We start from the raw sequence: 27,990 nt of genomic DNA on the forward strand, positions 1-27,990 counted from the left end.
GTGGGTATACACGAGGGGAGTCGTCTCTACATGCGCGCACAAATACGTGCGTACGTACATACACGCATAAGTAGCTTGTGTAGCACAGAGGCACACACGTTTGACGTCTGCACCCTCACAGTCGTTCTCGTTTACTCGAGCTGGAGACTGCTAGCCACGGTATTACGACTTTTACGCCACCACAAAAAATAGATCTCAAATCAGACGTACATGTACTGTGTATGCGACTTTTTTTTTCTCTCACGAAATGCTTTTCACGTTTTAAAATAAAAAAAAAAATGATCGTTAATGTAAAAACATTCGTCACAACACGTCGTCTGTTCATTCAAATGCTGGTGTAAAAATAATGCAAAATATATTTTCTCCACTCACACATATGCATACCAAAAGATACGCGTTTTGTCTACACAGAAAGTGCGGGCCACAGAATAAAAAAATTAAGTGGTAAAGATATCACACTTAAAGACGGCCAATCCCGAACGCGCTATTATGTGGGCTCTCTTTAAAACCTCAATTCACACAAAAAAGGGGGTGGGTAAAAAAAAAAAAAAAGAAAAAAGTGTTTTTTTTTTCTTTTCTCTTTTCGCAGTGCAAACTTTGCGAAGAGAGCAAATAAAATGTGCCGTGCTCGTCGTAAGCACGTACATTACATATGTGTATACAAACACACAGATGCCCACCACATAACAAAGAACTAAGTAATCAATTCTTTGCTCTACACGTGGGGGTGTATTCACGCGCACATATGCATATAGACATGCACAGCAACTCGCTCGGACGTAAAAAAAGCAGTCACGATATTGCTATGTATGGATGCACAAAATGTAAAAAAACTTTCTTCTGCGCGTATTAATAAGAAGAATGTACAAAAAAAAAAAAAAAAAAAAAAAAACTAATTTTTTTTTTAATTAGCTATTTAAAAAAAAAAAAAAAAAAAAAAAAAAAAAAAACAGATAGATGGCTAAGGGGTGTATGCCCTTATACATATATCGTCATATGTCTCATTTGTGTAAGAACTAATAAGTACATATGCGTATGTGGCCGTATGGCATAGCCTTATTGTACCTAATTGTAAACATACACAAAGGTTGCCTAAAGGATTAAATGCAGGTGGGGCATAAAAACATGGGACAATTCTGCACGTCACACATAAGTGACAATGGGAAAAAAAATTAATTATACTAATGGCGATGTGGGGGGGTATAGTTACTCATATATAGACATACGTGAGTGTACATATATCGATATATGGATAATACACCACTGTCCAAACTTGTGGAGAGGCAAAAAATATAATAATTACAATAAAAATACAAACGTGGGAACAATAAAAATTATAATATAACAATTGTAGTTATAAAATAACAACCATGGTGAAGAAAAAAACGTAGGGATGAACGTTGTCGGATGGGGAAATATGGAAAACGAGGGAAATGAAAATGGAATTGCTTTCCCTTTCTACAATATAAAACCCTCTCAGATTAACGATAAAAAAAAAAAAAAAAAAAAGGGGTATTATATAATTAACTGGAGTTTATTAAAAATGGGTGATGATTTGTGCATGTACGTATAAATGACTGAAATACAAGATTGCAACGATTGCATTATAAGTACATGTTTGTTACATACACTATAATATATACATAAAAATATATACAAATAAAAACAAAAAAAAAAACAAAAGATTAAAAAAATGCTTCTGATTTATAAATTGTCTCAAACTTCTGCGTTTTCTTCGCTCTTCATATATGCTACATTGTACGTTTATACGCATATATATAAATGTGAATGTATAAACATATATTATACAATTTTGTACGTTCGCTAAATTCGTTTAACACAAGAAATGTACATATATACGTATATACATATACATTTACATATACATATACATATATCTTTGTATAATTTTATCAGCAAATTAATGACATAAATGTTAACTTAAAAAAAAATTATACAACTGAAAATCTTTCTTAGCAAAAATGGAATTATAAATATAATCATATATAAAACAATAACAGCAATTATATATTTTTTTTCTGTTCGTACTTTTCTTAAACTAAGCTGTAGTAAAAAAAAAAAAAAAAAATATATGAATTTTATTGCTCTGAAAGAAAAAAGAAAAAAAAAATTGACTGCATCATCTTTTTTTTTTTTAATTGTTCAGGCAAAATGATGAAATGTTTTCATATGGACGATCGTATTGCCGCGCGGGGGCCACGAAATTGCTACGCAATATTGCATATATATATCTATATATAATAATATGTATATATATATGCAGTACTGCGTACGTACAGCGTTTTTTATGTGGCAAAAAATTCACCTTCATGGGTTAAACTTATTTTGTACATGAGCGCAATAAATGTTCACGTATATGCTAAACGTTTACGTACATGTACACGTTTTCGTATATGTACGTGACAATACTGCGTACGTACATCGCGTACTATATGGCGACAGTACATTGCGCACAGCTATAACACCTGTAAAAAAAACTACCGCTTAAGTTGAAAAAACGATGTACAGAATAGCAGCATAATAATATAATGCGTATTTTCACCCGAGCATATGCACCAAATTATACGATCCGCGTTCGTATGTTAAAAAATTTTCGCGTATATTATGTAAGTTTCATAGGGGCAATAAAAAGTACAAATACTTTCATACCGTTTAACGACTCGCTGTTTAAGCAGTATTATTAGGCCATGGTAATACGTAACCAACATGTATTATTCTCGTGAATCGTTCGTCATTTTATGCTTTCCGTAAATCAACAGCATAATATATCCTGATGTAGAAAGCGAACTTTTATTCTTTTTGTGACCATTCACTCATGTGGCAAACGAAGACGCTGTTCACGCGTTCTCGGGTACGGCTACTCGCAGGCATTACTCGTATTTATGTAGATATATATATGTACATATTATAGTACGAACTTATACATATGCCCCTAAATTGCTGTTATGTTCCATTTATGCCTATTTTGAGAAAGGGGGCAACCACAACTTCTCGGAGGGGTCACGCTGAATGGTGAACACTGTTACGAAAAAGTATGATGCACAAATGAATGCACGAGAAGGTGATAAATAATAAAGTAACATTACGTTTTGGCTGTTTTTTTTTTTCTTAATAAATTGGCTAGTTATAAGTACGTATAGCTGACTTGATCAGGCAGTTTTCGCTCACTGCGCAGTAGGTATATGCATATGTACACATCCCTCCTGGGAAAAGGGGGTCATCATAGCTTTCCTGTGCGATGCGAAAATGTGTAAAAATGTGGAGGAAGGATTCAATTGGTTGGTACGAAGCGAGTGTAGGTGGATGTTTTTTTCAAGTACGACCAACACGCGTCATAATTGAATAAATTTTAAAAAAATTTATAAAACGGCAGAGAAGTTGTAAAGTGCTCTCCGTGCTGCTACGGTAAAATACGTACGTCGCTTTGCCAACCGCGAACAAGCGCTATGAAGAAGTACTTTTTCGCGTGTACATAGCAACCTTTTTATAGTGTCTTCCCTCATAAGCGAAAAAGGCACAGCGCTGGCGGGAAAATCGTTTTGGGGGCACATTTATCCAAACACATTATCGATTGGGAGGAAAAAAAAAAAAAAAAACGGTGAGAATTTACGCCAATGCATGAAAAGCATACAGCGTAGCAGTATACATTAAATGGGTTTAAAAAAAGGCGATGCCCCAAGGTCACTCGCCAAGCTTGGTGAGCATACGCAATGTGTTAAAAAATCGCGCATAACGTTTTGTACACACATATATGTTTATACATCCATTAGCAAAAAAAATAACGCTCTGTTGGGGTAAAGCTGTGGGAGTGTTCATATAACACACGGCAAACATGTCTAAACGTATGGGGGAAATGACAATTCAAAAACCATTCGTGTGTCACTTTCGCAATTAAGAAGGTATTCGTTCATTTAGGGGGAGAAACTGATTTACAGGTGTGCACGAATTTGCCTCACACAGCTTTACATCCACTTGTCATTTTTGTGCCTGCTTCAGTACGCATTTCTACATAATGCAGGTATTAGTGTAAATCCTTTCCTGTTTGCACAGTTTCTGCAGTTGGTGTGGGTCGCACATAATTGGCCCAGTTGGTACAATTGGTTTGCTTTCGCAGCGGACTCTTTGAGTCGTGCATTTAACGGATTTAATGCAGCAAGGGGGGCAATGTGTACACAAAGGTGTGCGTTTTCAAAAGTGTTATGTTCGCATGAGCGAGTGGCTATTTGCGATTTTCATGTACGATTTGCAATTTGCAGTGCGTGACCGAGCGCCCATTGCTGGGTAGTACTCTTTCTCAGAACTTTTCCCCCATTAGCAAATTGCTAAGAGGGGGGAACTTTCGCGCAAAACTCTATAAACACACATGTGTGTTATGTGCGGATATTTGCGCACTTGTAGTGACACTACTCTAGTGGAATTCACAGCATATTGAATTGTTAAAATGAATGAAAAAGGCGGCAAATGCAAGTATAATTTATTTTAAAAAAATGCAAAGTGCAAGGGAAAAAAAAAAAAGAGTTACATAATATTGTCAAAACTGGGTTAATTTTTTTTTTTTTTTTTTTTTTTTTTGTGGTCAAGAGAAACATATTTTAGACATGGCAACGTGAACGAAATGAGTTTAGTGGTTTTAATAGGCCAAAGGACGGGACCACATGTGAACACAATAAATGCGTTACACTTTTATAAATAACGCATGTTTCTCACAAATGGAGCGAGTGAACGGGTGAAAAAATTAACAAACGAACAAATGAATGCAACCTTCGCAACTCATGCAATAATAAAATTCGTAGGCCACATTCACACGCGACAACGGATATATAAAAGCATGTTTAAACACGTAAAATTGGTTGCGAACAGAATGACACACTTTGTTAAAATGCGTATTATTCCTGCGCAACTCTTGTTATGCTTTGTTTCTTTTCTTTTCTGTTTGGCGAAATGGTTAGAGGTAGGTTGCCTAGGGGGAGAAAAAGAGTGCAAGTCAAGAAGCAACAAGTTCATGCATGCATGTGTTGTATATATACACACTTGTGCATAATCGAATATGTTCAATACACCTATACTCAAATGAAGGGTGAGACAAAGTAGCCCACTCGCGTACGTCAACTAAGTGGTTCGAAAAAAAAGCAAAACCAGCAAGCATGCATTGATTGATTGATCATTACGATATGGAAATATTGACCGAAAATTTTTATTATTATTTTTTTTTTTTTCTTCACCTGTGTGTAATGATTCTATTGAACATTCCTTTATTGCGCTCCTTCGTTTAACAAAAAGAGGAACTAGGTGGACCGCATACACATGCTTATATTAAAAAAAGGGCGGGTTAAAAAATGATGCGTTAAGTAGTTATACTGTGCACCCCTCCCCTGTGAATGTGAACTCACTGGTAGGTTTGCGAGCAGATATATTTGGCAGTTCAAATGGGGGGTGACAGCCCAAACGTGAAAAATGGAACATACAAGGCGTAGAATAACGTTGCATATTATTGACAACAATGCAGACCGTCACACAGTTACCCACGTCAATGCGAACATGTGTGTAGGGGGTACCGTGTTAGCACCAAACCACTGCTATATAAGAGAACATCGCGGTGTGTATGCCACTCGTTGGAAGGAAACATTGCAAGTGGGAACGCACGTTTGGCTAAGCTAATGTCCAAAATGAGATACACTAAAATACAGCGAAGAGTGATGAGAAAAAAAAAAGGAAAATGGAAAAAAAAAAAAAAAAATCAAATCAAATAATGGAAGATAGTACTCTACATTAGGGTACTTTTCTTTTCACCGAAAATGTGCTAACAGCACAATGGCAAAAGGTGTACATATACTTTTTTGTAGAATATTCCTATCATAAAAATTTATGGACGGAATGATTTTTTTTTTTTTTTTCCCATGGTGCCTAGCTTCCACGCAGACCATGAAAATTGTTTTCTCAACCAATCGCGCTGTCCTTCCAAAAGGTTCAAACCAGTGACAATAAAAAGGAGCGTGTGACGAATGATTTTTCGTCATTGAGGCATAAGCCTTTTGGGGTGTATACCACTAGGAGAGTATACACCTTTCTGTGCACCGCAAGAACTGCGTAGCTGGTCTGCACAACTTCACGCGTGCGCATTTATGTGGTAATGTAATATTAGGCCATGGAAAAGGTGAGGAGAACGGAATTTTTTTTTTTTTTTTTTCCAACATGATTGATATTTTAATGTCATTTTTACGCTAGCTGGATTATTATCTTTTTTTTTTCGCCCCAACATCCTCCAACACGTTTAGCTTAGCAAGGTGATCAGCGGGGAATGACATGACAAATTTTGTCGTTTTTGCTTATTCGCCCCACTGCGGCTACAGTAACAACTGGAAAAAATGAACTTCTCATCAGCCCCTGAAGAAAATAAAAATGACTTACTAAAGGGGAAGGGGAATGTAGAAACGTCCAGGGAGCTGCTAGAGGTAAAGCTGCTACTTATAGCAGTGGTCTTGAATGGTCACTATAACGCTGCTATTTCGATGCGTTTTTTCGTTCCTTTACATTTGTGTTATTTGGGGGGGGATGCTTTTCACGCCAGTTTTGTTTACACCTATTTGTGTACTCCTACCCAATGTACGTTTTTTTTTTTTACCATTTTTTTCACCCACGCAGGTGATCATGAACAATTGCTATGGGCGAAACTTCAAAGTGACGGTGAATGACAACAGGGAGTTTTTTGGAGCCCTGGCATATGTGGACAAGTACAATTTATTTCTCACCAACTGCGAAGAGCTCTACACAGGTAGGGGTACGATGCCTCCATTTGCACGTGAATAAATGTGCATGTGGAGATAGAGGGAGGGAAAGTTCGACACAGAACAGACACTGTTAACACTGTGCCACCCATGTGCATACATGTTAAGTTTGTTCATGAGGCAAATCTGGGAACGATATCCACACTGTTTTGTACGCCCCTATTTCCCCCCCTCTTGAAGGTAGCCAAACGTACACACGAAACTGCGGGAGCATCCTAATTCCGTTTAAGATAATCAAGTTGGTAGAAATTAAAAAGGGTTACTTTGACAGCTGTTACGAGGAACTAAAAAATGCGCAGAAGGCGTAACACACAGGGAAACGCTTTCTTTTTTTTGTAAAAATGCTTATGCAACTAAATGAGTGAAGTCTATTTTTGCCGCTCCAATGGTGGAGGCTAACTTTTGCATAAGCCTACCAAAAATTTTTTTTTTAAAAAAAAGTTTTCACAATTTTAACTCTTCACGACTCTTCGTCATTTAAAATTTCTTCCTTCATAACCTGGAAAAAGGGGGAAAAAATAAGCAAGCGGGGTGGGGGAGTTATACGGGAAAAGCTTTGCGCCCATTGGGGGAATACATTTTATATTTATAATAGACCATTTGCGTGCAATTTCGTCCAGCGTACCTCCAGTAGCTGAATGTAAATCTCGTAGTAGTCGTCTCCCTTCAGCATGTCCTTCACAAAGTAGCAGTTCACTTTTATGCGGATCTGCGCGGGTGGGAAGGAAAAAGAAAAAGTGAATGAAAGCAAAAAAAGAAAAAAGGAAGAAAAAATGGCCTTCTCCCAATGGCAGCCGTGCCGAGACCCGTACCTGCTCGAGGGCTCCCCGGATAACCCCACACAGCAGGCTGCAATAATTCAGGGACGACAAAGACTTGGGAAGCTCCACAAAATCGCTTAGCGGGTTCCGGTCAAATGTTATGGAGTACACATTCGTCTCTTTGTCTACGCATGTCACGTTGCCGCTTATGCCGAGGAACATCTTGAATGCTACCTGCATGGGGGGGACACGTCGACGGAAAAGTGCGTATGTATATATTTCTACACAACTGTAGGGGGGATGCGTGCATATGTTGTTCGTCACCGTTAATGTAGTGAAACCCCCTCCTTCGAGCATGTGTGTGTAACTTCCATTTGATGAGCAGCCCCTTCGCGTTAACTAGTTACACCCCGTCTGCGTAACTGGTTACTGCCCCTCGGAATCTCTACCTTCGCTATGACCTCCACGGTCTCCTCAAAGTCTTCACAAAACGAAATGTCCGACTTGGCCAGAAATTCCTCAATCAGTCGTATGCCTATGTTATTTCCCCTAAAGGGTGGAAAAGAGGATTATACAAAATGAGCATTACTCATCGATCGTCTAGCGCATCGCTTATCCACTGAAAAAAAAAAGATAAACTCGCTGGAAGCATTTACGTTTATAGAAATGGACGCGGTGGCCCACTTACATTTTCTCCAACTGCTCATTAACTTCGTCCACCAGTTCGAGGTCCTTTAAAAGTTGACTGACGAGAGCGCCATAGGTCAACGAGAGCAGCTCTGAGTTCTACAAGGAGAAAGGTGAATTTTGATGATGCTGTTTGGTGTAAGTAGAAAGGTACGAACAACTGCCAGGTGTGTAGGCGTGTAGGTGTGTTCGTTCCCGTTTAGGGCGTCATTTCATTGAGGCGTTTTCAGTCCCTCCCGTATGTGACTTTCACGTGGGGCAGGACGAAAAATGATCGTAATGGAAAATCTTCCCATCCGTGGAGACCTACCACTTTTTCCAGTTTGGCAAAGATGGCATCTCCTTGTTTTTGATATTTATCTTTCGACATTTTGGGAAGGAAACGTGGGCAGGGAAAAATTCGTTGCGGCAGAGCGGCTTAATCTTCGCGGCCATGTGTTGGTAATACCGCTTTGGTTTGATTTACATGGCCTAGCCTAGCATTGCATTGCTTTTGTTTACTTTGCCTTTTTTTTTTGTTTTTTTTTTTTTTAATCATTTTTTGCGAGCCACGCCTGCTCATTTGGTACAACGTTGGTGCCTTCCTCCCGCCATGCATTCACGTTCCTCTTAACGGTGCTGTTGCGAATGTACAGAAAAAAGTTTCTCCCAGCGAAGATAACGCACGTGTGCTTGATGTGTCTTCCGAATTGCCTCCAGGCACGGCGGTGAGGACCACGGAAAGTCTCCAACAAATATGGTCTGTGTGTGTGTTATGTCCTCTTTTGATGGTATTCCCCTGTTTTGCCACCCGGTTTTTCCGCACCCTTTTTCCTACACATGTGAGGCCTTTTCACCGAACTGTTCGTGGGAGCAACCTTCGTCTCCACATGCGCCCAGCGTAAAGAGGCCAACTTTGGGGCACACCGTCCCTTGTGGTTGTAACTCTGATGTGTTCCCTCGTTATTCATTCTTCCAAAGAGGCGACCAAACATGTGAAGGGAGGAATCGTTCTTTTCAACCAGCACACCAAAGGTGAGTTGCCGCTAATAGGTAAGGACGGATTCTCCAATTCATCCATTTCAAGTCAGACCCGATACATGTACCGTCTGCAGCGCATATGTTGGTTCCACCCCGTTCAACATCCCATTTTCCCATTTTTTTCTACTTGCACACGGGGGTTCACCCAAATCGAAGAAAAAAATATATTATCCACAAACGGGTGAACCCTCTAAATGTATACCCATTTGAACTTGCAAAAAATTGTTCATTTTATTTTTTTCGCTCGTTTAACGAAACCCGAAGCGGAGTTGTTCGCCTCAGTTGTAAACACAAGTTTGCGGTTAAAAAAGAAAAAAAAAGACCTGCATGGCACGCTATTTTAAAATGTGTTGCTCTTCGCTACACCTCTTCCCCGCGCCGTACTTTGAAAAAGTAAACAAAAGATAAAAAAAAAAAAAAAAAAAAAAAAACAGTAGACGGATGCGGCAAAATGGCGAATGTAACTTTGCTGCAAAATTAATTGAAATTTTTTTTTTAATGTTCCTCCGTGGTTGCTCCCAAAAATTGGCAAATGTAACAAGTGACAGAAGTAACCGCGACTGTTCTAACGTTGTAAAAATGCTCCCCAACCACGTTCACTAAGTTGGGACGAAAAAAAAAAAAAAAAAAGTTAAGTCCAGTCGAGTCATGGAGAGCAGGCCAAGTGGACAGGACAGCCCACCGCAAACACTGGGTAATATAAAAAAGTTAAAATTAAACAATTTTTTTCTGTGCAAACATTTTTACAGGAAGAACCATCACACGTTGTTCCATTTGGGGAAGGACAGGGGCAGCTGACCCGCTTTAACAATCACGAACGGGTGCACATTTATATGCACACACTGTAGGGTTAGCTTCTTTGTGTCTTTCCTCGTCAATTAAAGAATTCCCTTCAGTAGCATTTCACACTGGTGAAGCTTTTGCTACTTACTGCGTACCTCGCAAGAAGATACACAGCAGCAAGGGGGAAGATACATGCACTTTCCATCCTCTGGACGGAGGGTCAATAGTGTTTGGATGAAAACGGGGCAGATGTACCAAAGTGACACAGCAGAAGTTTGGCAAAATGGGCGATCCTGAAAATTGGGATAAGAGGGAGACAAACAAAAGCATCCGTGGGGGGGACGGCACGAATAGCGGCAGTGAGGAACGCATCACTAGGGATGATCTTGCAAATAGGAATGAGCTGACCACGCGGGATGAAGCCTCTGCTGGAGACGCGAAGAAGAAGACGGCATCCCAATTCAGCATCCTGGAGCAGCTGTCCATGCTAAACAAGAGAAAAAAATTCTCCAGGGAAGATGGATGGGAGGTAATATCAAACATATCGAAATATTCATCAGACCATAACAAAGAAACGGAAAAGAAAAAGATTCTGATCTGTTTAGGCAACAACAATTTTGGCCAACTAGGGTTCCAGGAGAACGTTAAAATTGGTATAGTAGATTTCTCCACGGTGGTAATTAGTAAGAGGTACCCTGCTAATGAAAGGAGCCGCCAAACAGGTGGTGATGAAACCATAGCTTGTGAGACGATTGGCGGAAATGATGGCGGCAGCGAAACAGTTGTCGAAGAAGCTCCTAATGGTGAAGCGAAGAAAACCCCCGAAAGACGCAAAAGGTATAACGACCTCGCCAGGGAAATCAAGCGGCGGAACAACAACTCCTCTTTTTACAACTGCCAGTCGAATAACACGCTCAGCAAAAATGAAATATACAACGACATCCTGACCAGACTCCCGAACGACTTTAACATTTCCACGATTAAGAAATTAAAAAATGATGAAAAGGTTGGGAAGAGCATGAGCAAAGGGAATGTGCACGACTTGCTAGGAAATAGACCTACAACGAGCGGTAGCGGAAGGAAGAACAGAAGCGTCACTAGTGAGGAAGAAATGAACAACAGAAATACGCAAAATGGAAAGCGCCTCATAAAGGAGGAATCACGTGGGAAGCTATTCTTGCGCAGGAAAAAGGACAGCATCGGGAATAGGAGGACAGGGAGCGTCCGGATCAGCCTTAGTAGAGGCACTAACTATCTCAGAAGAAACAGATACAAAGAAGGGGCAATGGAGGAGAAAAAGAAAAGGTTCTTTTCTGAAAATGAAAAGGACAAGGACTACCAAAGAAGGATCCATCAGTATAGTGACTTTTTCAAAACGAGTGAATATGTAATAGGAGGCAGTGGTGGCAGTTCTGCTTTGGGAGGAGTCCGTCAAAGCAGCCAAGCGGATATCCAACGCAAAGTGGACATGCTAAAACAGATGGACACAAGCAATAGCCCCAACAGTAATAGGCACTTGGTAGATGGAGGGAACAAGCAGGGGGAGGACTACCTCTACTTCAACCCAGAGATAATAAACTGCGGGAAGTACCATTCCGGGGTGGTTAGCGAAAACGGGTTTGTCTGTCTGTGGGGGTTGAACTGCTACGGGCAGCTCGGCGTTAATCCGAACAAGTCAATCCATACCTGTTATCGAAGGACGAAATTAAGCATGTTGAAAAGGAACTTGGAAGATGAGGACAACGCGAAGAGGGAGAAAAAAAAAAAAAAAAAAAGACTCTCCCGTAAGGGCCATTTTCTCCCCTATGAAGACCGAGAAGACGGTGCTGTCCCCCTACATACATAAATTAGTTCCCTTGAAGCATTTCGGATATAGGCATAAAGTGAAGGACATAAGTTTAGGGTCGTTCCACACGTTACTACTCACGTATGACGGGTTCGTTTTTACCTTCGGGTGCAACAAGAAGGCGCAGTTAGGGCTTCCAAATGGGTACCACAGGAAGGTGTCCCACACGAGCAGGCCGTTCCTCTTACCATTGGTGGTTGTCGAACGGGGGATGCAGAATAGCCACCTACGCTATGGACGAACGAACACTTTTTTCTTCTCATCAAAGAAGACCTATGCGAATATCGCACACCCAGTTATTTCCATCACCTGCGGGGCGTACAACAGCGCCTTGATCGACGCAAATAGGAAGCTGTGGATTTGGGGCTGGAACAAGTTTGGCCAGATAGATAACTCCTATGCTCTTGAAAAAGTGAAGAGGAAAGAGCGGGAAGAAGCGGCACAGGTGTGCAAGACGTGCAGTAAGGGGGGAAAAAATATAAGCATGATGAGTCTGAAAAGGATAAGCGAAATGGTACAAAAGGGGGGAGAACATATAAAAAAAAAACTTACATCCAAGGAGTTACACGTGGAAGATGAAGAAATGCATAAGGACAAACAAGGGAGGTACAAAAAAAGTAACAAACTTGTAAATATCCCGAGAAATGTAAAGATAAAAAATAAAAATGTCCTTCAGGTCAGTTTGGGTAAGTACCATAGCCTTTGCCTGACGGAGGACAAGTCTGTGTACATATGGGGCTACTTGAAGAAAAAAAAAAAAAAAAAAAAAGCAGAAGAGGAAGAGAATAGTTGTTCGTATGTTATGGCCTGCTGTGGAGGTAGCGAATACTACAGGAACATCACCATTGTTACGGAGATAACCTGTTTAAGTAACCTGTACATTTCGAGCATTACCTCCTCCAGCACACACACGGCATTCGTTGCGCCGATTACGTATATCGATGAGAAAAGTGTGGACTCGCAGGGGGGACCCAGCAGTGCCATCTCAACTGGAGCGGAAAAAGTGGGAGACAAGTTCAGGTACAACATTCTTCTGAAAAATGATAGCTCCCATTTGTTGGAATATTATTCTGAGCAGGTCGTAACAAGAGGAGGAGACAACATTTTTTACGTCAAATATGGAGACCTCATTCATTTGATCAGCAGACCATCCCAAGGAGGGGAAAGTCACATTGCAGGTGAGGGTACCCACCCAAGGGAGAACGTCTACCTGATAAATAATTCCCTCCATGTGAGTAATGTGTACAATCAGGAGAGTAATTATTACCTCAATTTTAACGCTCGAGGGGGGCATACTGCTGCAAAAACGGATGAAGCAGCGATTAACAGGAATGCCGATCGAGTGAGTAAGATCCTGCAACCACTCCTCCTCAGCAATAACAACAACCTGAACCGAGTGGATTTACTACAAATATTTCAGGTAGCCATGGGGAAGAATTTTGCCATTTTTTTAACCTCCTCTCCATCAATTAATCGTATTTTAAACAAAAAAAAAATTGACTACATAAACAACATTTGCTCCTTAGACGTTTTGCGTAATAAAATCCCCGAGAGAAATATTTTTATCATTGGCAAGTCGGACTTCCATCACATTATCCTCCCCAGTAACTGCAAGCAGACAAGCATCCCAATCTGCCTGCACAAGAATAAGCTAATAAATGAGGTTCTCCTACGGAATAAGAAGCACAATTTTTTAAATATATCTAGGAGGAAGAAGTACTCGGATCAGATTAGCTACTGCAACAAGTTGCTAAACTTGAAAAAGCTGCACGGGAAAATAAAAAAAAGCGTCACTAACTGTAGTCTACTCTACAACGATATAGACCAGCAGAGGTGTCCCCTCATGTTGGATTCCACTGCTGGGAACAGAAGTTCGCTAACGGCTTACAAGCTGAACTCGATGAACTGCAGCACATCCAGAAGTAGGAGCAGGAAGTCCATCTCATACGTGCAATCGTCCAGCGACCGGGCCAGCAGCAACAACAACAACATCTTCCACTTCAACTTAAGGAAGAGGAGGAACAGGGCAGTGCGGGACAGCCGGGGCAAGTTCACTTCCTCTGAGGATCGCTTTTCCGGAGATCGAGATGGTAGAAGCCGTGTGAGCAGCCACGTCAGCAGTAACCAAAAAGGGAGCAGTAGAGTTAGTAGCCGAGTTAGCAGCAACCAAACCCATGGCAACCACGTTAGCGGTAACCGAACCGATGGTAAACGGGACTCCTTCCGTACAACACCCCAACCTTCGCAGAGCTCTCACCAGACATACGCCTCCATGGGGCGAATCAACCTCGGTACACATGGAGATGCAAACGATTCGGAGGTAAGCAACCAAGAGCGTGCCCCCGGAGGGGAAAATAAAGAGAAGAAGGAAAGCACCCCCCCGATATGCAAGGAACAGAAGGATAATTCGTTCAGTTCATCGAACGAGGGAGAAATAAAGAAGGAACACAATTCGCAAAACGGAGCCCATTTAGGGATGTCAAATAAAGAATCCAACCTGTGCGATGAACCTGGGGAGTACTACCCCATTGGTAAAAAAAAACAGGCAAGCAGTGCGTGGGACACACAAAATGGTGGCAAACATTTTTCACACAAGAGCAGCAGCAGAAGTAGTAGCTGTAATAACAACCTTTCGAGTGGCCAAGAAGGGGGAAGAGCTAACAATGCCATGGTAGGTTCTTTTTCCATCGTGAGGAGGACAAAAAAGGCTGAGATGTGCAGGGAGTACACAACGGATGGGAAGAATAACGAAAGGGATGACCAAAAGGAGAGTAATAACCCCCCCGCAAAGGGACGGCGCAAAAGCTCCACATGCGTAAATAAAAAAAAACTTTTCAGAAATATGATACTGCAAACTATCGATAACTTAAGTGATAATTTTTTAAATCAGAAAAATGGATGTGACAGATTGCTTGATTGTGAACAGGTTAAATTAAAGTTTAAAGTTTTTAAAAGAAGGAGGTCTTGTCTGTGGAATTATTTCACGTATCATCATACGAAAAGGAAGTGTCCCTTGGGATTTAACTTGTCTGAAAATATCGTAAACACAACGCTGCTCGATGTGGCCTGTGGGGATTACCACTCACTGATTTTGTTGGAGGTGGACACGCTGACGTGACGGTGCGCCGAGGGGGGAATTACCAAACGGATGTGCCTGCACGTTCAGTTCTCCGTTCACAAAACCCTTTCCCCTCCAGGGCAATCACCACGAGTGGCTACTCCCCCAATGGAGTGATGAATGGGGAAAATGCGGGGTAGAAGCCTCCCCTTTTTTTTTTTATTTTTCTTTTTGGCATGCGATGGTACGAAATGTGGCCCAATTGGTCTTATCCAAGGAATCCCAAATGGGGACAATTTTTTTTTTTTTTTTTCGTAAGTTATTTTTCCCTTTTAACCGCGTGGGAGGATGCTATACAATTCGACGTGGTTGGCATGCGTATCTATATCAATGAATTTTCCGCGTTGCGTTTTGGAAGCACGTATACCTTCCTTCCATTTTGTGATTTTTCTTTTTTCCATTAAAATGATTGTTTTTTCCGTTGCGCGCTGGCACAGGCGCCGTTAATTGGAGCGACTTTGAAGGGGGCATAAAGACTAATTTTTTTTTTTTTTTTTTTGGGGGCCTCTTCGGGGTCTCAAAAGAAAAAAAATAAATAATACCGCTTTGTACTTTTCCTTACAACCGACCTACTTAGTACCATCATATCGGAGAAATTATTTTACCCATTTGTGTTTCTTCCATTTTTATTTGATTTTTTTTTTCCCCTCAATTTTTTATGCCTCGTTTGTAACCCCCTAAGTTGACTTCCAAATTTAACGCATCGGAACAGTCAACCGGGCAGCAACTGTTGAGGAAAAAAAGCAGAAAAAAAAAAAAAAAAACGCCTAATCGGGGAAACATGACACGGACTTAGGTATGTATGTAGTTGCCTCCTTACATAGTAAGCATACTAACAGGGTAGGAAGTGAACCAAAAAAAAAGTAGCAGACGTAGCGAAGGAGCGACGTGGGTAGCCCCGCGAAGTAACAACGGGTACAGTTTAGCCCTTACATCGCGGGAACGGGAGAAAAAAAAAGAAGTGGCCACAACGCGTCCGTGCATTTGTATAAGGGGGCATATGTGCAACCCATAGTTGAGCAAGACGAAGGATGAGCAGGCACAAATACGTTTTGGACGCGAACAGCGTCATCAAGTGTAAGGACTTATTGTTCACAAACTACGATTGCTACGTTACAGAAGGAGTTATAAAAGAAATAAAAGATGAGCACTCGAGGAAGAGACTGAACAACATGATGCCGCTGCTAACTGTTGCTCAGGCGGAAGAGAGGGATGTGAATTTTGTAAAATATTTTTCCAAGCTGACTGGGGATTACGACTCCCTGAGTGAGGTAGACATAGACGTCATTGCACTGACTTATATGCTGCACCGTATGCATGGAGATGTGTCCAAGTTGAATGCTGCTCCTATGGAAACCATTTATAAGTACGACCAAGTTGAGTTTGATTATGTGGGGAAGGGGAGGCGGAAAGGGAAGAACATGGAGGATAGCCCCACGGGGGGTGAACAAGCAACTGAGGAGGGGGAAGCCACCACGAGCAGCACGCAGCCGGAAAAGGCGGACTCAGGGGTGGACGTTTTGAAGCGGGAGGATGACCCAACGGGGGGGTGCGACGTCACAGACGGGGGTGGAAGTATACAAGGAAGTGACGCTGACGCAGACGCGGATGAAAGTATGCACGAAAGTGACACCGACGCAGACGCGGATGAATGTATACACGAAAGTGACGCCGAATCGAATGAAAGCGCTAATGGAGACGACTCACCCAGAGCGGGGGGACGAATCCGAGGGTGCGAAATGATCAGAGAGGAAGTCGTACAAGTGGAGGAGGAGGCCAACCAGGAGGACGACGAAGGAGGCCAATGGATAAACATAAACAATTACGACACGCAAAATGTAGACGTAAATAGGGAAGAAAAATTCACCCCAAAAGTAGCATGCGTAACGACAGATTATGCCATGCAAAATGTTATGTACCAGATGGGCTTAAATGTAATAACAATGGATGGATTTAAAATAAATTCCATAAAATTGTGGGGACATATATGCACATCATGCTACACATTTGTAAGAAAGACTTCTGTTATGTTCTGCTCCAAATGTGGAAATAACAATTTGAGAAAAGTAAATGTCGTGGTGGATAATAATTTAAAAAAGCTAGTCGTGAAAATTCCCCAATTTAGGGTTAATACCAAAAACACCATTTATAGTATTCCCAAAAAAAAAAATTCTTCTCAAAAAAAATTTCAAGATAAGTTGCAAATATTTAGGGAAGATGAATTGCTCATGGGGGGCAGAAAACAATTTTTAACACATCAAAAAAAAATGTACGAATCTCAGAAAAGTAAAAAGGACCCCTTCAGTGGAGACAACCTGCATGACAACTATGCCAACGACTGGACCTACAGGACCACTTTGAAAAATGGCAAGGTTGCCATTTTGACCAACCCGAAAATTGTCGTGGGGGGGAAGAAGAAGCATCCCCACAGGAGGAAAAAGAAGAAGTAGGAAAAAAAAATATAATAATAGAATAATTGGGTCAGAGTGAGTTCTCATATGCCATACGTATGTGATCCTTGTGAGGGCCAACTCCCCCTTGGGGGGTTAAACCATCCGACGTGCATCATCCACGTAGGATGATTTATCATCACAGTGTGTTATACCATTCGTTGGTATTCTATCTCCATTTGAATTTACGAAACGGCGGGAGAAGTGTCACCTTTATGTGCGCCCGTCGCAGGGTGAACCTTTAACCTGTCCTCATGTCGCTTTAAAGTGCCTTCCATTTGTTCGCACTCATGTGTGCACAATTTGTTACTTTTTTTTTTTTTTTTGATGCGCATTTTTGGTGCCTTTTTTTAACTATTTTTAAAAAACTTCAAACAGTTGCAAAATGGCCAAATGATTTTGCACAGAGAGGGACCCACGTTGGGTGTGTAGATACACATCAGGGGGGAAACAATTTATATATAAATAAAATTCCAACGGTCTACCCCCCTACAGATGGGAGAAACGCATAGACACACACGTTCATACCTATGTGCGGATAACCCTCTCGGAGTGAGCGGCACCCGTAAGTTTTCATCCACTCGCAAAAATGTTCTGTGATTCCACCGACCGGTCACATATGAGGAAGTAAAAGGAAAGAACAAATCTGCCAAAATAGCGGAAAAAAGGGGAATACACCACACGCACTATCTCAAAGGGAAAAGAAAAAAAAAAAAAAAAACTTCATTTCACTGTTTGTTTTTTAAAAAATATCGTATACTCTGCTTGCACAAAAATGAGTCGAGTTAACTTTTTTGTCTTGCCCCTCCTCTGCTTCTTGCTGCACGGATTAGCAGCCCTTGCCAAAATTCCTATAGAAAACCCCCCCTTTGTGTTTAGCAACTCGAACCAAGGTGAGGGGAAGGAAATAAATACACAAGGAAAGGGCAAAGCACGCATTACGGAAGCAACGAACGTGCTTCAAAATTTTACTACGTCGTATGCCCAACATGGCATGTAGACAAAACAACATCACAATAGGGTTACCATTTCCTGCACTATCAATATATTTTCTTTTTCTCTTCTTTTAGACAAGCTGAAAAGAACCTTTCTTAACGTCGATACCCCATGGGACAACGATGATGTGCTGTCCAAGCCGCCATACTCACTTTATGTAACTCTGGAAAATTTCCCGAACCCCTTTATCCACCCCTCCCTGTGTAATCGAAATGGGTTGAACTATTCCTACCTGTGCGACCCGAACAAAATCCTGTCTCGGAGCACGGCGGATAAGCTTGAAGGTGTGCTAAGAAGGAAAGCGATGCGATCATATATCTTGTCACTTTTGTGTCAACTCGTTCACCCGTTTTACGATACCGTGGCTGCCCCTACTACGGACACAACTATAATTCCTTTTCGAACCATTCCGCAACTCCCCCCCGGTCTTATCGCAGAAATCTTGAACTACCAAAGACGCAATTCCAGCCATTACTGCGCAGACAGAGGAGAAGTCCCTTACGTGTAAATCCAGTGCACTCCATTTTCTTTGCGCCAGAGTGCATGTTGTGAATTTTACTTTCCCCAATTTGGAGGCAAAAACTTGGCAGATAAATTCGCAACATACGAACATGCTAAAATGAGAAGAGTGTGAAAAATTCGAGAGATACGTGATATGGTTAACCAGCTCTCCTTCTTCACTCCCCCCTTCTTCTGCACAACAGATTAGGCGTAGCACTCATTGAGCGCCTGCCTTATGGAGTCAGCGCCGAGACATTCTCTTCCCAAATACTGGAACATTGGAAATTGGGAAACCGAAATTGCAACGACGGAATTCTGCTCCTCTTTGTGAAGGAAGACGCGACTTTTATGTTGAAGTGGAGAAAAGGTGATAAGCGACTTGGAAAAAGTGCATAACCACCACTATCCCCTTAGAGATGGTGCACGGTGCACACACAATCGCAATAATCACGCGAATGCACAAGCAGATGTTCATCTACACACACATGCATGCACGCTCTCTCCACTGCTGACGCGGCATACTTAGGAGCCCAGTCGATCATCAACTTCAGAACTGCCACCGCCATGAACAAGTCCTTCAACATGTACATACGAAGATACTCCCTGGAGTATTCCATTTTGAGAGGTAAAAAGTGGGGAATCATCCCCCGTAGAAATAATGTGTCAGGAGATATACTCTTCTAGGAATCTGCAAAAATGAAGGTCACGTCCAATTTGCACCCTGTTGATGTGTGCTAAGACAGAGTACACATTGTGTGGCAGGTCCTGATTTGCTTCTTAATCCGTCGATTTGTACTTTTTTTTTCCCCCCCTCAGCGGTGACACTAACCTCACAGGTAGAAACGTCCTCACCATGCAATGAAGTGCGCCAAAAAAGATGCATTATTTAGTTATGCACTTATGCCTTTTTTTTTTTTCCCCTGCTTTCACTTCATGAAGTACTTGACGGAGGAAATAATTCCGCCTACACAAACGGCTCAGATGTAATCCAAATGAGAGACCCAAATGGAAAGCTTAAAAAACTGGGAGGTTATATTAAATGGGAAAATGGATCTTAACAAGCTATTTACACCTTTGCATTTTTCCTTTACAGGGTTGTAGCTCTAACGATTGGCATTGTAGTGGGTCTGGGCTACCTCGCATGTATCCTAATAGGTGCTCACCAACATATGCAGATGTGGAAAAGCAGCCGTGCACACGAACGTACGCCTGTGCTAATACCCTCCAACGTCCATTCGGTGGGAAGCATTCTTTCGGTGCAACAATCTTAGCACCCACGATATCACATTGACATTTTCCTCGTTCATTTTCAGTTTTCTCCGATGCGCAAAAGGTGAACAGATAATATGAAGGGAGCCCCTTACCTTGAGAGGGACTAAAGTGCACATACACTTACGTGGCTCCAATTGTAAATTTTGCCTTGTTTATTTTTTCTCTTTTTTTTGTAAAGTTTAAAAATGAAAAAAAAAAAAAAATGAGGAACAACCTTTATTCTCCCCAAACGCGTCGCGCGTACCTATTGGATGTCCTATTTATCGTAACCGTTCTGTCTTTTTGTCGTTTTAATTGTTTTTTTTAACTCTTTCACATAATTGAAATTTTTCCCGAGGGCGGAAAAGACAAAACGCCAATCGGGGATTTCACATTTGGGAGAACAAATTTGTTGGACGGCTGATGGTAAAGTTGACGTGATGCAGGTTCGCTTAGTTCACTTCGTGCGGCAGCATTTTTTCGCCTTAACATTTTTTCTCCTTGTTCTTTCACTCCGTATTTCCCCCCTTTATGCCAATTTTATTTTTAGCACCATCCCTGTGCCCTTCGCCTTTTCATCAACCCCTCTTTTGGTACCTTATGGAGGATCACAAAAAAGAATAACAACACTCAAATGTGGCATCTCTGATTTTTGCTTATTATCACATATTTTTTCCCCTGCGTCTATAAAACGCGCCTGTCTGCATGCACAAAAATGGGTATACAAAAGTGTACGTAAAAATGGCATAACAGGGTGCATATATTTTAACGTCAGACATTTTAAAAACGTGAAAAAATGTATGAACAGGCAAGAAAAAAAAAAAAAAAAAAAAAAAAAAATTACGCATATATACGCGAGTGTAGCTACTTACAGCATAGTTCCCCACTCGGTTAGTGTTATTTTATCATGCCTCTTTTTTTTTTGTTTTACTTCGCTTCGTTTGCTTCCCTCCTTGATCCACTTTTTTCGCACTTCCACTGGGACCCATTTGGCGAATGTGCACTTGTACGCATAAAGTCGGCAAAGCAGCAAAAGGCATAAGCAACATACGCAAAGCGGAACGAACAAAAGACACGAAATATCTGTCAGTACGACATACGAGACGTGAGCGCGCGAGTAGGTAAATTCTTACTTATGCGAAAGTATTGCTTACCCAAACGTGTTTATATATAGCTTGCTCGAAGTTGCATTTTGGCTGTATACATGTACGTGTACTTTCGCAACAGACATGTATGAACGTTCATAATTTTTTTTTCATAAAATGAAAAATGTATGAACAAGCCGTGTGAAAAAAAAAAAAAAAAAAAAAAAAAGGAAAAAAAAACGAAAAGAATAAAAGAGCAAAAATGAGCAAAAAGAAAAGGAAAGAAACATCGTACATGTTGATGTCCACTTTTATGCCCATATTCCCGACTACTGACGGAAATAATTCGCGCAATTAACCCATTCGCATACAGTAGGGCAGATTTTTTGTTTCCGCATTTCCCCTCTTTTAAGCACCCGCAAGCATTTCCAACAGATGCTCATTCGAAAGGGCGCCCTTTAAGTATTTTAAGCGCATCCATAAATACGGACACATGTATATGCACAAAAGCACATGCACAAATATATACCCAAAATACGTACATTTCCTTTTTTGAAAAGCGCCGCGAGGATACATCCCCTCGAGACGCGTCAAAGACAGGTGCATTTGGCAGTGGCGCTAACCTGTAGCTGCTTAGGGCGTCCACGTTGTTGTAGAGCAAAGTGAACGTGGACAGGGGCACAGCTGGACGGGTGCACACGCAAACACATATATATTTAAATATACACACATATAGACACGTTTATATATACCCGAGCAAGGACTTCTACCGATCAAACAACGCCAACATCGATCCTCACAGAGAAGCATCGCGCAGCAATTATGAATTTACCGCACGATATCATCCCGTGTAACGCGAACGATAGTTTGATCCCCACAAATGTGGACGCCAAGAACATGTTGAAGAGACACCCATTCTCCAGCATGGACATCAGTAGCCACTTGAGCATTATTCCATTTCCACAGTATAACGCCAACTTCCTTTTAAATAACGACACCAAATTGAAAATGTATAAAAACAAAGTGTTTGGCATCCCCATTGATATTACCGACTTGAGGGAGAAATCCAAACATTTTAACAACACCATTGGCAGTAATGACAACGGGAGGGGAAATATAACTTACCAAATGGTTGGTAAAAATGATGCACCAGAAAAGGTAAAATACATTTACCAACCAGCCATACCGGAAGCTGCGTTTACCTTGCAGTTGTTAAAAAGAAATATGAAAAACACATGCGGAATGTACCTAGAGAAGTGCAAACGAGTGATTATTTTTGACTTGGATGATACGCTCATTCCGACCAACTGGATCAGATCCTTTTTACTCACAAGGTGTTCAGTTAGCTATAAGCAGGGTATCAAAGAATTGAAGAAGGAAATTCAGTTAAATAAAAAATGCAACTTTGAGTCAGTTGCTTGTTCTGTAATTCATTTGGCCATGTCCTTGTCACACACGGTGTTCATCGTAACCAATGCGCGTAGTGACAAGTGGATCGAGACAGTCAGGTGGCTTTTCCCCCGCTTTTCAAAACTGCTTCTGTACTGCCAAATTCCAATCATACGGACGGAACAGCAGATGGAGCCGTCCCCCCTTTATGTGAATGAGTATTTTCGCTTCTGGATGTGCGCCAAGGTGAGGCCCGGGGTGAACATTTTCGCGCGACGTACTTATTGTGTGCCTTCCCCGCGTGAGCAATTATCCTCAATCCTTCATGTGCTTACCGTCCACCCTTCATGTGTTTCCCTTTTCTTCCCCCACGCACTGCAGAAAAAAAAGTTTGATGATATTCTTAAGCAGCACTGCGCCCTCTACCGCCCGTACATCTCGCAGAAAATTGATTTTATTTCCCTGGGCGACACCGACTTTGAGGAAGTGGCGACTTATGTAAGACTGCAATGTGAGATAATGCGCCTACGCGAGTGCGTTAACAAATGAGTGCACAATTGTACGTACCAGTGTGTGCACCAATGCGAACACATGCACAAACCTATTTACATGACGACACTGCTACCCCCCTTGCAGGAGTTACAACTAGCCAACACGGGATTAATTAACAGAGCCTTCAACGTGAAGGTGCAGGCGGGCCTGTCCCTGGAGGACTTCACAGGGGTGAGAAGAAGGCAAAGGCTGCCACGCGTTTGCCGAATTAGCCGATGTGTACGCACCAGTATGGCAGCGTATATACACGTCGGTACCCGCTGCTGGTGCTTTTCCGCGTTTGTTTCGTGCCCGTTTCTTTGCTCACGTCCGTGTCCATCCGTGAACCTTCGCAGCAACTGAAGCTCATCCAAGTGGCCATGTCCATAATCGCCAAGGGGTCCTACGCGTACAAACATTTGGCTCTGTCAGGATCCGTTCAAATTAAAATGTAAGTGCGAGAATGGAGCTGGGGGGATGTGTAGAAGCGATGTGACTACGAGAGTGGTTCACCCATTAGGCAATCCGACTCTTTAAAATTCTCCAATATATATATATATATGTATATATATATATTTTTTTCTTTTCCGAGCAGGTTCTCATAGACAGGGAGATTTCGCAGCTCTCTTTTTTCTTCTTTTTTTGGTAATATGATGGTGACTATTTTGATCCCCTTTTTTTTAATGCCAAGTTAGGATCAGTAAATTCGATTTAACAATTTTGAAGAATTTATAATTTCCCCAGTTTGAAGCTTGATCGAACTGAAGTGTTTGAATTTTTCCCTAATTCAGATTTTCCGAATTGTGGTATATGGGTCCACATGACTATAGTAGCCGTTACAGTGGGCTGACATACTACGTACGTGTACCCTACTCACATATAGACGGACGTCTTTTTTTTTTTTTTTTAAGTCCCTACTGGAAGTTTCTTTGTAAAATTATGCTTTACATAAAATCAACCTTTTGAACATGTATTTTTTTTCCGTCCCATTCCCTCGTGCGTAGTTCGAGTGCCTCCCCTCGGGGGTGGAGTGGTAAATCTACATATGTGCATGTGTGTAGGGACAAGCGTAATGTTGTGAATGCGTCTACCTTTACATATGGGCAAAGTTGTTGGCCCTTTTTGAAGAAACACCTGTGCAAGAAGAGGCGTTACCCCTCCCCCTTCCACAGGCATGCACGAACGCGTAAATGTGACTATTTAAATTTTTTTTTTTGTTTTAATATGTAAACGCATGTGTACGTGTCGAATGGGTAAATTCTTTTAAGGCTTCAGGGGCATATACTGCTTCTGGGGGGAGAGTTGAGTGAGATTTTTTTTTTTTTTTTTTAAATGTTTTTCTTTCAGTTTATTTGCTCATAATTGCTCATTAATTTTTCTCTTTTAAAAAATTTTGCTTAATTTTATAATTACTTTTTTTTTGATGAACCTGTTTGGATCGCCTCTCTGCGTTCGAAAGGGAGGCACCGGGATGTGAAGAAAAAAGTGCATTGCGTCGGCACCAGAGTGTGTGTGTGCACATACAGTGAAGAAATGCACAAGACAGAAGGAGTGACCGGCATGTATAGTTTGGCATTTTTTGGAGAGAATGGGGAGAGTATTCCTTCCACTTCTTCCTACGTTTTAAATGGTTTTCCTCCTTTACGCCTCTCCCCCCCGGATAGGCAAAAATGTGGAATACTTTGTGAGGGAAGCTCAAAGGGGAAATTCAAAGCGTCCAGAATTTGTGTGTAGTGGCGCGTCTATTGATGGGTAGATTAGCACGTGCGTGAAAATAGAGTCGTGTGAGGGTGACTACACGTTAGTATTCACATGGGGATAGCCACGCTAGGCACGACAAACGAGGAGCTCGCGGGAAGCTTCCCCCTCTGACGGAAGGAAATTCCTACCAAGTTTTTAGCTTCATAGAAGGCATCAAAAAGAAAAAAAAAAAAATGATAAAAAATAAGGGAAAGAAGAAAAAAGATGTGAGCAAGTTAAAGAACTCCCCAGGCGCACTAAAGAAAAAGACACCACCCTCGGTATGTCCAAAAACAGGACAACACAGCGACAAGCATGCGTGGTGTGTAGGCGTAACTATTTGCCTTCTTTTTTTTTTTGCTAGAAAAACGCGCCAACTGAAAAGAAAAACGACAAGCCTCCCACGATCTTGCGGTGGATAGATTTACTGAGAAATTTAAAGGTGCGTCGGAGAAAAAGTGGAGAAGAGACCTGTTCGGGGTGACTCAAAAAGGAAGGGGGCCCCGCTGGTACATACTAATAGATGCCCTAATCATGCACACTGCTGGAATGCATTTTTGCGTTGCTCTGCCCCACCCACCACAGCTGAAGCAACTGAAGAAAAACATAGACGACGAAATTAGCAACCATGAGATCAACAAAAACATCAATGACAAATTGCTGCTCTTTCTGAATGACGAGCTGGAGGAGGAAGCCATTTTTGACAAAATCGAGGAATTAAAAAATGGGAAGCTCAGCATGCTCGTAGACATACACAAGGAAAACATGACTAACTTACAGAGGCAATTTGAGCAGGACATAAATAAACTTTTTGTCCATTTTGAGGAAGATCGGGAGATTCTGGTCAGCAACCGGAACAGCATCATCCACAACATAAATTTGTTCTACAGCCAGGTGGGGCGCGCAGTTTGTTACACTGTTTGTTACGCAGTTTGTTACGCGGTTTGTTACGCGGCTTGCCACACAGTTGGGCAGGCAACACCATAAAGGATCAGATAGACGATCAGGTAAAACAACAGATTGACGACCATATGATTGAGTTCCTCCCCCCTTGTGCAGATTGAACAAAGCCAGAAGACCAGAAAGACGGAACTGCAAAAGGAAGAGTTCGAGCTGCTGGACGAAATTTACAAAAACTACATCGCCGAGAGGTACATCTCCAACTACAAATTTGAAAAGTTCAAGGAACAGAACGAAACGAGGTTTAGCAGCCTCATCAGCGAAAATAAAAAGGCGCTGGATGAGGCGACCGATAGTTACAACTCTATTAAGGAGAAATACGAGCGGAGTAAAAGTAACCTGTCCACGAAGGAGCGGGAGGTAAGGGGGAGTAAATCTGGAGGGGCTACGGGGCAGTTTGCACGTTGAGCAATTTACGAGATGAGCAGTTTTAGAAAAATTGAAGGAGGTCCATCATTACCCATCGGCACATACGCTAAAGTGTGTGCTTCGTTTGTTTCTTAATTTACGTTCCTTTTCTTCGCCGCCTCCCCCTTCTAAGGTGCACGACCTGGAACTCAAAATCGACAGCTGGAAATTAAAGCTGGAAAATGACATCAAGGTGGGTAATGCGTCATGCGCGGTATGAAAGTCAAGTTGAGTAGCTCCAACAGAGGAGGGCATTGTATAGTTTGTCATCTCCCACCTCTAATGGTTCTTGTTCCCCATTCGTCCAAACTAACATGACAAGGCAGATTTACGAAATGCAAATCGAGCGACTGCGAAATGAGAAGACCCAACTGCTCAACCACATCAGGGCAATCAAGATGATCCTCCAAAAGTTGAAGTGAGCCACTAAATTTAAAAAAAAAAAAAAAGCAGCTTGAAATGATAGCAAAAGGGGATGTTGTTCCTTCTGCTTACACATCAACCACTGGATCACTAAGTAGGAGGTTGCATGGGTAAGCACTCTCACACAGTTAAGCGTAACAATTTGCTTGACCACCCGCTCCACCCGTCAGACATAACGACAAGCAGAGACTTATCGACATCACCGTGAGTTCAAGCAAATGCATAAGCGCGTTGGAAGAAAATATTTCTCTCGCAAATAAGTTGATAAACACGAACAACTTGTGCAGGTAGGTGTTTTCCCCAAAGGAGGGCAACCTCATGTGTAGCACATCGGATGTGCTCTCTTCATTGATACACACGGATTGATGAGAGACACCTTTCAAATGTTTCCTCCCCCCTAAGGAGATACGAAACGGAGCGGGAAAAAATTGCGTCCAGTTTGGACGTGCCAAGTCAGGAAGAAGTCGGGCCTGTTAACCTGGAAGGGGATGAATTAACGGTGAGTGCGCCAGGAGCGTGGCGTTGCGTTGGTCTCACCGATAGCATTTATGACGAAGCGACGATATTAACTATCCCTGTGAATACACCTTGGGGGAAGGGACCGCGTGTGAACCATCTTGCATTTCCTCCATTTGCTTTTTTCCCCCCCGGGCAGACCGACATGCAGAAGAAAAACGAAGATCAGGCGCAGCTTCTGGAGAATTTCTTCAAGAGGAAAAATAAAACCATCCTGGACATGTTCGTTCAGAAAAACAGCGCAAAAAAGAGGGATATTTTTCGTGTGGGCGAAGCATAGGAGAAGGAAAATTTACCCCTCCGCTTCATCCACGCGAATAATGCCTCAGATGCACACACCACCGATCACGCTAACGCCTCCCCCACACTTCCCTCCTGTAGAATCCTTTTAAAGAAAGAGTTACACGCACTCAGGAAGAAGAACAAAGAATATAGCAGTATTATTGACGAGATGGAAAATAAATTAAACTTAAACAAAAAGGTGAAGTTTAAGGAGAGCGACTTTCTCGTAAGGTCTGCATTGTAGTTTTTTTTTTTTTTTCTGTAAAAACCGGAGATATGTCACGCCAGTTGCGCATTAAATCCCATGTGCGTTCTGCAAATTTACGAATGGGTATACCATGCTCATTGGAGGGCATTCCGGGAGGACTCCTAACATTTTTTAGGATCCTTTTTTTTTGTTTTTTCTGCGTCGTGCAGCAGTAACGTGGTTGCAACGT

At 41.8% G+C, this 27,990-nt stretch overlaps 7 protein-coding genes across 7 annotated transcripts; 6 read left to right on the top strand and 1 right to left on the bottom strand.

Annotated features, from left to right (window-relative positions):
* Positions 1–6,386: 6,386 nt before the first annotated feature.
* PCOAH_00012210 (Uncharacterized protein) lies at positions 6,387–7,114 on the top strand (the record flags this gene model as incomplete). Its single annotated transcript, XM_020058030.1, has 3 exons — positions 6,387–6,473; positions 6,664–6,793; positions 6,987–7,114. The coding sequence occupies 3 exons, from the start codon at positions 6,387–6,389 to the stop codon at positions 7,112–7,114; spliced, it is 345 nt and encodes a 114-aa protein (XP_019913471.1).
* A 27-nt stretch (positions 7,115–7,141) lies between these two features.
* PCOAH_00012220 (Bet3 transport protein) lies at positions 7,142–8,624 on the bottom strand (the record flags this gene model as incomplete). The annotated part of the gene is made up of 6 exons (XM_020058031.1): positions 7,142–7,305; positions 7,432–7,515; positions 7,619–7,801; positions 8,017–8,116; positions 8,256–8,353; positions 8,565–8,624. 6 exons carry the CDS (start codon positions 8,622–8,624, stop codon positions 7,267–7,269), a joined length of 564 nt encoding a protein of 187 aa, XP_019913559.1.
* A 1,716-nt stretch (positions 8,625–10,340) lies between these two features.
* On the top strand, positions 10,341–15,021 carry PCOAH_00012230 (Uncharacterized protein; the record flags this gene model as incomplete). Its single annotated transcript, XM_020058032.1, has 2 exons — positions 10,341–11,717; positions 11,869–15,021. The coding sequence occupies 2 exons, from the start codon at positions 10,341–10,343 to the stop codon at positions 15,019–15,021; spliced, it is 4,530 nt and encodes a 1,509-aa protein (XP_019913402.1).
* Positions 15,022–16,052: 1,031 nt separating this feature from the next.
* Positions 16,053–17,471, top strand: PCOAH_00012240 (Uncharacterized protein; the record flags this gene model as incomplete). The annotated part of the gene is made up of 1 exon (XM_020058033.1): positions 16,053–17,471. The coding sequence occupies one exon, from the start codon at positions 16,053–16,055 to the stop codon at positions 17,469–17,471; it is 1,419 nt and encodes a 472-aa protein (XP_019913368.1).
* Positions 17,472–18,139: 668 nt separating this feature from the next.
* On the top strand, positions 18,140–20,313 carry PCOAH_00012250 (Uncharacterized protein; the record flags this gene model as incomplete). Its single annotated transcript, XM_020058034.1, has 9 exons — positions 18,140–18,364; positions 18,542–18,751; positions 18,905–18,971; positions 19,172–19,335; positions 19,495–19,593; positions 19,785–19,804; positions 19,908–19,951; positions 20,062–20,123; positions 20,282–20,313. 9 exons carry the CDS (start codon positions 18,247–18,249, stop codon positions 20,311–20,313), a joined length of 816 nt encoding a protein of 271 aa, XP_019913622.1.
* Positions 20,314–22,126: 1,813 nt separating this feature from the next.
* Positions 22,127–23,679, top strand: PCOAH_00012260 (Uncharacterized protein; the record flags this gene model as incomplete). Its single annotated transcript, XM_020058035.1, has 4 exons — positions 22,127–22,939; positions 23,075–23,191; positions 23,330–23,416; positions 23,581–23,679. 4 exons carry the CDS (start codon positions 22,127–22,129, stop codon positions 23,677–23,679), a joined length of 1,116 nt encoding a protein of 371 aa, XP_019913588.1.
* Positions 23,680–25,158: 1,479 nt separating this feature from the next.
* PCOAH_00012270 (Uncharacterized protein) lies at positions 25,159–27,797 on the top strand (the record flags this gene model as incomplete). The annotated part of the gene is made up of 10 exons (XM_020058036.1): positions 25,159–25,245; positions 25,329–25,406; positions 25,550–25,858; positions 26,024–26,284; positions 26,466–26,525; positions 26,659–26,750; positions 26,926–27,042; positions 27,158–27,254; positions 27,411–27,493; positions 27,653–27,797. 10 exons carry the CDS (start codon positions 25,159–25,161, stop codon positions 27,795–27,797), a joined length of 1,329 nt encoding a protein of 442 aa, XP_019913555.1.
* Positions 27,798–27,990: the final 193 nt, after the last annotated feature.

The sequence above is a fragment of the Plasmodium coatneyi genome, chromosome 5 (assembly GCF_001680005.1).
Source record: "Plasmodium coatneyi strain Hackeri chromosome 5, complete sequence".
Lineage (NCBI taxonomy): Eukaryota > Apicomplexa > Aconoidasida > Haemosporida > Plasmodiidae > Plasmodium > Plasmodium coatneyi.